General features: G+C 35.0%; 1 protein-coding gene across 1 annotated transcript in view; it reads right to left on the bottom strand.

Annotated features, from left to right (window-relative positions):
• The window catches only part of LOC107639129 (serine/threonine-protein phosphatase 4 regulatory subunit 3), a 12,043-nt gene continuing 4,376 nt past the window's right edge, over positions 12–7,678 (bottom strand). The window contains exons 6-23 of the mRNA XM_021112309.1: positions 7,467–7,545; positions 6,545–6,644; positions 6,378–6,455; positions 6,066–6,133; positions 5,901–5,969; positions 5,726–5,803; positions 5,552–5,647; positions 4,339–4,409; positions 4,000–4,077; positions 3,801–3,894; positions 3,607–3,705; positions 2,493–2,710; positions 2,290–2,404; positions 1,660–1,791; positions 1,477–1,584; positions 1,284–1,393; positions 1,104–1,205; positions 12–1,011 (exon numbers count right to left, since the gene is read on the bottom strand). Of these exons, the coding sequence (XP_020967968.1) occupies positions 477–1,011; positions 1,104–1,205; positions 1,284–1,393; positions 1,477–1,584; positions 1,660–1,791; positions 2,290–2,404; positions 2,493–2,710; positions 3,607–3,705; positions 3,801–3,894; positions 4,000–4,077; positions 4,339–4,409; positions 5,552–5,647; positions 5,726–5,803; positions 5,901–5,969; positions 6,066–6,133; positions 6,378–6,455; positions 6,545–6,644; positions 7,467–7,545 (2,230 nt within the window). The 3' untranslated portion in view covers positions 12–476. The remainder of the gene's footprint in view (positions 1,012–1,103; positions 1,206–1,283; positions 1,394–1,476; positions 1,585–1,659; positions 1,792–2,289; positions 2,405–2,492; positions 2,711–3,606; positions 3,706–3,800; positions 3,895–3,999; positions 4,078–4,338; positions 4,410–5,551; positions 5,648–5,725; positions 5,804–5,900; positions 5,970–6,065; positions 6,134–6,377; positions 6,456–6,544; positions 6,645–7,466; positions 7,546–7,678) is intronic.

Genomic DNA, 7,678 nt, shown 5'->3' with positions numbered 1-7,678 from the left:
AACCTGTGTTGGGCATATATTTGGTGCCCTATATCACGAAGTTCAACTAACTCTGACAAAGGAAATCATAACATGATCACCCCTTACCCGCATCCTGGATCCTTCGCAAGGCGCTATCAAAGTAAAGGAGCTAGGGGGATAAAAATCAGAAAGAAAGGGGAAGGAGGTGGGAAAGGAGAGAGAAACATAAGATTATTACTCCGAGGAAACGTTATACAAAAGCAACAATTACTAAGCTCAAAGCCTGAAATAGCAAACTGAAGGATAAGAGCAGATCCTCGCACGCAGCTGTATTAATGTCTTCCTGCCGTAGTGGCCTGTACAGTATATCTCTCCACATGTCCTCGATGGAATATTGGAATTCATAATCAGAATTTATCACCCCCTGAAGGCAAAGGTATTGCTTTGGCAGTCGGTCACCAGCAATATACGTCAAATAGAACAAATGATCTGCTTTCCTGCTTGATTCTAAAAGCTTATGATCCATTTACGGTCATCTCTGGCGACGATTTTGGCGGAACCAATGGACGTTCCTCTCCACTCAATTGTATGTTATCTGACGTTCCATGCAAGCGATCAGAAAATCCTCTGGAGGCTGCGGTTTCTTTTTCTACATGGTTATCTTCAGCTGCTTCCTTGCTATTATTTTCAGAGCTACTTGTAGAAACATTTGCCCCCTCTCCCTGATTGTCTTCACTTGAGTTCATTCTACCCTCAGTTGGTGCACCACCTGTATGAACGTTGTTTGTAGTTTTGTTACCAGGTAGCACAGCTTGGCTTAAGGTTGAACACAAAGCAGCAAAAACACTATCTTTAGATTTTGTATTCTTGAATGACTTCTGCTTCTTCACATGTTCTGATTCCTTGTCCTTTGAAGGCAGATTCCTTTTGAGCCGAAGAAACTCCATTTCCCCGTCATCTTCAGAAGCTTCTTTCTGCTTCTTTGGCGGTGGCCTGTAATCTTCATCATCCTCATCATCATCATAGTCAACCAGTCCACCGGACCTTGGACTGAAAATCAAGATGAACATATTAGATATTTACATTTACATTATATTGACTTCCAATCCAAACCAAAAAGTCAAAAAGAAACACCAGTCAACCTTGTTTGTGAATAGCTTGTAGCAACTCCATTAGATAAACTAGGTTGTCGTTCCCTTTTCTGATTAGGTGGAATGGATGCAGAGGCTGTATCCTCCTCATCACTGCATCACAAAATAGCCATGAGACTTTATCCTGCGTGTATAAAACCTCCTTCAATAACTAAGAGAAGAGAGGCGTACCTGTCCTCATTAAAGTAATGTTCCTCCTCCTCCTCCAGAGCACGCTCATCAGTTCTTCTTCGCAGATCGACCACATTAGCAGCATCTTTTGTGCCACCATTATCCATAGACTGCAAGCATGCATATAAGTAAAGCTCAAACCTATGTGGCACACCTATCCCGAGGACTAGTGGATAATTTAAGATAACAATACCTGCTCATATTTCACTCTCACAGAGTGAATGCATGCCAAATTCTCAAATTTCACCAACTTGTCCCAGAAAGAATCAATTATATATTTCAACAATGATTTCATATTCTCCTACACGATGCAATGATATCAGTGCAAAATACTTGCAGCATTAGTATTGAAATGAATACCAATAAGAACAGGCACCTTCCGTATATAGTCCAGAAGTTCCAGAACAGCAGAATGGAGCAGATTGTAGCGGTTGCCATTAGCAACAAAGGCATCTATAATTGGTTTGAGAACATTGTTCCGTACAAAATAGTTTATAAGATGCTCATCCTGCAGGTTAGCACTCTGAACTGTTAGTTGTATAGTATCTAAGGAGGAAACCATTGAAAATTTTCCAGAAACAACAATGGCATCAGAAAGAAAATACAAAAAATAAAGAGAATGACAGTAAAAGCTCAAAGCAACAAGCTAACAATAGGCTAATCACCTAGGAAGCACGGATGTGAGACGTGACCCATATTGGGACACAGCAACTTTAAAAGCATACAGGATACGGCATATATTATTATTTTCTTAAAAACTCGCCGTCAGGTATAGGGCCCATAGAGTTATTTTAAACTTCATTATATCCTGAATTGGCACCAGATCGTATCAGTATTGTATCTTAACCTGGTGCTTCATAAATTAAAAAGGTTCAGCCATCTCAACCAACAATATGTTGAATTTCATGAATTTCAACTAGATCCCTTTGGGCAACAAGAAATAATGTCAAAGAACACAGAATAAATTCAAATTTTAGTCACCATTTCAGACATCTTATGAACTTACATGGCGGGAAAGTATAGTACGAACAAAACGGACAGCACCAACAACTAAGTATCTTTCTCTTCTCTGTGTCAGTAGCAAAATTTTTTCAATCACATTGTTAAGAAGAAAATTGCACCTGAAAGCAGCAAAGAGAGATCCATGATCAGAATTGTCATGACTCACTGAAAAGAAAATTCTACTAACTGCAGAGCAAGAGGTAATACTTTATCCTGTAAGGGTGATGTAGGACACAAAAGCATAGCAATTCACATATATTGGACAGTATCTCTGGCTTTGTCACATTCTGACATTGAGCTCTTCTTCTAGAGCCTATTAACTTGCTGCTTGCATCAACCATACTTTCTGAAGGACAAGATTCTGCAACAACTTCAACCAGTTGACCCAAATGCTTCTCAAAGAAAATATCAATAACTGTGTCCCTCTGCCAGATAGAACTGAAACAATCAATAAAACAAGTCCAGGAATGCATATCTTATTAACCTAGAAAAGGACTTCCATCTTATGTAAAAGAAGTTTTTTCCAACAATTTAGAGGATGTGTAATAAATTACTACTCAACATCCAAACTTATCTTTTTAACAAGTCGACTTCAAATGCAAAATAAGACTACTAACTGACATCTCCAATAATTAGAAGATACACAATTCAGAATCCAAACTAGCAAGAATAAATTCAACTGCATCAGTTCCAGTGATTTTTTGGTATATGATAGCAACATCAACCCTAGACAAACTACATTACCAACTAAAAAGATCAAAATTTTATTTTAGCAGAGAGAATTACAATCTAAAACTGAATACACCCGTACTATGCTTGGAGGCTTCTCTCTCCCCCCTCCATTTTAAACTTAAAAATCAAGAATAGTCATGTCATGTCAGGATAATGAATAAATAAACAAATTGCTAATCCAACACAAGGTTTCTGTTACACTCACGAAGAAATTAAAACCTCAAACTACTACAAATATAAGTAACATTCTTGTACCAAAACACTAGTTATTTGTGGCTAAAGGCTAAGAATCAATCATGTGTTAACTCAAATCACTATGTTTCCATTTCTATAAAACTTGTAATAAAATAAAAAAGTTCACCTCACTATTTATTTATAAGTAAATTAAAAAAAAACCAGAAAGTTTACCCAAAAACATTCACAACCGTTAAATATTATTATTGAAAAGGTAACAATACCCGATATAAACAAGGGTACCAAAGGAAACCTTGAAAATAAATATGTCATATATAACCATTATTATCATATCCATAGCAGTGACAAATACAGTTAAACAATTGAAATTAAAGAAAATATCAGTAACAGGTACCTGTGGTCCAGATAATGTACACGAATCCAATAGACTGCGAAGGATCTCAAGAAATTGGCAATGCATGTTGTCCCCAAAATCTGTTATCATTCCCTTAACCTGTACAGGATAACTTGTCTAATAAATACCTTCTCAGTAATTTTATACATTCATGTCATAAGAAAAATATGACCTCATTCGCATGCAAAGCATACCAGAAGTCCAAGAAGTGTTATTCCTTCCTGCCGAACAACATAGGATCGCAAAAGATTAGGATCTTGATTCAAGAAGAGAATCAGGATATCTGTTCTGCAACCATCATAATGAGTTCACATTAGAAATTAACCATAAGAAATGCATGAACACCCAAAACTGAATCATGAACAGATCAAGGTGACAAAGGGGAATCAATACCCAATTAGCACCAACTTCTTATCTTGACTTTGCAAAACCTGGGTGATGACATCAAAGACGCCTTCATTCATTAGATCCCTAAAAACATGCATAAAAATTAAAAGCTGAGAACCAACAGGGTTCATAAAACCTGCAAACCTAGCTAGAATAAATCAAATAAAAAATAACTAAGATTTAAACATCAGTACTACAAGTCAGAAAAGTATTATAAATGATTATAATACCATACTACAGTTGCACATTATTACATAGAATGTGAAAGATTACATAATACCGGTGCTATAATCTTGGTCGAAAAGCTCTAACTAGTTCCATGATCACAATATCACGTGTAATTACCTAAAGAGCCGAAGCTGCTGGACCATCTGTAAGCTCTTGCTTAAGGTACAAAACTCGTGCAGGAAATATACCTATTCATCCCATAAATGATGCATATCAAGTTTAAAATAAGAATCAGCACCAACAAAGACAACAATTATTAAGCAATACAGCTTTAAAATTTAGGAGTTATAATGATACAAGTTAGGATAATATCCTCACTAATGTAGCATATCAATATATGATAAAATTCAAATTTAATAACTATGATTCATTTAGAAGGAGAAACATCGCCCTTATTCTAATATCAATATATTTGTTCAATTATTAATCAAATCACTCTTTTTCAGGTATCTTGACATTTACAACTATTAAACAAGTAACATTTATAAGCATTGATAAAATGAAATATTAATTTTAGAAGGATTTCTGTGGCTCTTCTGACCAGAAAGCTAAGATGAAAAGGAGAAACAATTTTGACTTTCTGCACTTTCCAATTACAAATGTAATTCTAGAGTAGAATGGCAACATTTACGAAAATACATTCTACCAATATCTTATTCATCACATGTGGCAACATTTATGAAAATACATTCTACCAATATCTTATCGATCAAATGTTGGTAAATTTAAATCTGTGGCCAAGTTGAAAGCTAGAGAACAAGGGAGCCTGAGATCTGTGTAAAAGCCTATCCAAGGGGACAAGAGCACAGCAAAAAGTTTAATACTCGAGCAATAAATTTCTGAAGTTTTGAAAGATCATATGATGGGGGAGAAAGAAAAGAAGTGTTCAATAGGGAGCATCTATCAGTATAAACTCATGCAAGGATCCTAAAAGTCATCAAGAGGCACCATTCGCACTGCATGTATATAGTAAGTGTCATCTACTGGTAAGGGCAAATTCACATTGTAAAAGTTTCTTCATGATGGAAATTTCACAGTAGAACTGTCATGGTTGTGTTTGTTCCAACAACTATCAGAAATATTCAGAAGGATGGAACTGGAAATGGAATCTAACGCATGCAGAACCTCACTTTTTAAAAATCTGTCTTCTGATTTACTGTTTTAACCCATATTTGATTAAATTAAAAAGTTAGATCTTTTAATTATCCCAATTTTCCCTCTTTAATATTCAGAAAAGGTAAAGGAAATGCCTGTCAGTCTTTCTATTACATACAAGTTCTGACTACAGCCTACAAGAAGCAAATAAAACAATGTCTTAATCAAGACATACCAAGTTTTTCTTCGATTCAGGAGAGGTGGAAGGCAATTTTAACCTAGCAAACAACTCCTGGATAAATGTGTTGTCATCCTTCAACAAAGAAACAACCTAAAATATTGACAGGGCAGTTAATAATGAAGATAAAATATTTAACCAAGTTATCTTGTACTACTAATTGAAGCTTACCATGGCATTATTTGCATGTATTATGGAGTTGAGATTTGCACTAGTAGCCTCATCCAATACCCTAGCCAAAACAACATCCTGAATGTGGAAAGTAGTAAAATAAAAATTGCATTAAGGAAGAAATCAGCCTGCCAGTCAGCAATAACAAGATGAAAATTAACTAATTAAGACAAACCTTCAAAAAACCAACTCTATATGTCTGATGGATCTTTGACAAGACAAAGGGATCTTTTATAGGTATGGCCTACAAGAAGGGAGAAAAAAATACAGTAAGGTAGAACTTCCAGGCATGTCTACAGATATAGCTACAATCTTGAAGAGAAGAGGCAGGAGGACTTACCTCCTTAAAAATTACATGCTCCTTTAAGAATTTACGGTGATGTTGAACACACGGAAGCTCTGGATCATCTGCATATTAAAAAAGAGTAAAAAACAAGTGATTAAGGAACCTAAAACTGTAAGATGGAAAGGGGAATATGGAATGAAACCATCTAAAATCAATTACATTGGAACTAGAACCACTATTACCAGGTAAGGAATACCAATATACAATCACGATATGATAAAAGAATTTTCATTTAGAAACAAATAAGTGTATGAGAGGCACCGGTTCACGTAAACAGGAAATAAATTTCTGACGAATGAAACTTACACTCAAGCGCACCAATAATGTCCACTATATATTCATCACTAAAAATCCTCTCAAAAATCTGTGTGCTATTAAGTAAAACTGCAAGAGACGAACATATTCCTGTTATGAAGGAAGAAATAAATGACAACAAAAGGATCTAACACAATGACACAGTAATCAATACTTACTGATCCCTTTGACTATTTTATAAATCATGTGAAGGCCGTCTATATTTTCTAAGTCTTCACATAGTCGAAATACTTCCATCAGCTTCCGAACAAATTCTTGCTGCATTATAGACACAAGAGGGGGAAAAGTTGAAAAATCTTAAAATATGCATGGACCAAAAAGATGGAGTTTACAAAAAGTCTAAAGAGCATTCAGCCATACAGATGAATGATGTGATATATAGACTTTATAATAGATAAGCAAAACAGAAAGCAATAGGCAAGCAAGTTTATGATGTGAACAAGGTAAAATAAGTAATTAGCAGAACACTATATCAGTAGTGGAAATTAGAATTAAACACATATTAAATATTAACATAATATGCCGTCCTAAACTTAATTCGTTCATCATGAGAAAGACACATTATCATCGGGAAATATGATTTAAATTTGAAAACCATTAAAACAAATATCTTACATTTTTACATGAGACACTTCAATAACTTCGTCCAAATTATTAAGAGAGATTTGTTGCTTACAAGATATGCAAATTGCAAAGAAAATCTTGACACATTGCACAGATGAGAACATATAACATTATGCTTCATGTCATCATCCATTTAAGCTCCAATTGAGTTGAAGGTTTTATTCTATCTAACGTTTTTAGTGTTAAAATCATTGCATGGGTTTGTATATATTGGGAATTGACATAAGAAAGTCCCAGGTCTATGCATGCACCATAGACTGCATACTCTCCACAGCAAACAAGTTTAGAATTTACTCAATTCATTACTGTAGAAAAGGACAGGTTTTTGGCAAAAATACAAACTTTAAATGAATAGTAGCAATGGTAAGAGATCACCAGAGTATGCAGAATGAAAGTCACTGACCATCCCTATGAATATACATCAGATATAAATTCCGAAAGTTTATGTCAGCTTACATCACTTAAAATTAGATCTGTAAGCCGCAACTGATCTGTAATGCCACTGTCAACCACAATCTGCAAAGAAAACAGCCAAATTGATTATTTACAGCACAGCAAACTCACCATATCAAGTAACTATTCACACATTTCATTCGTTTATATCTTGTAGGTTAGAAATGAAAAAGGATTCTGACAAGAATGAAATTGTAAAAAAAAAAAAAAACGCA

Source organism: Arachis ipaensis, chromosome B01 (assembly GCF_000816755.2).
Source record: "Arachis ipaensis cultivar K30076 chromosome B01, Araip1.1, whole genome shotgun sequence".
Lineage (NCBI taxonomy): Eukaryota > Viridiplantae > Streptophyta > Magnoliopsida > Fabales > Fabaceae > Arachis > Arachis ipaensis.
Note: the sequence above shows the minus strand (reverse complement) of the source record. Positions and strands in the feature narration are given on the sequence as shown.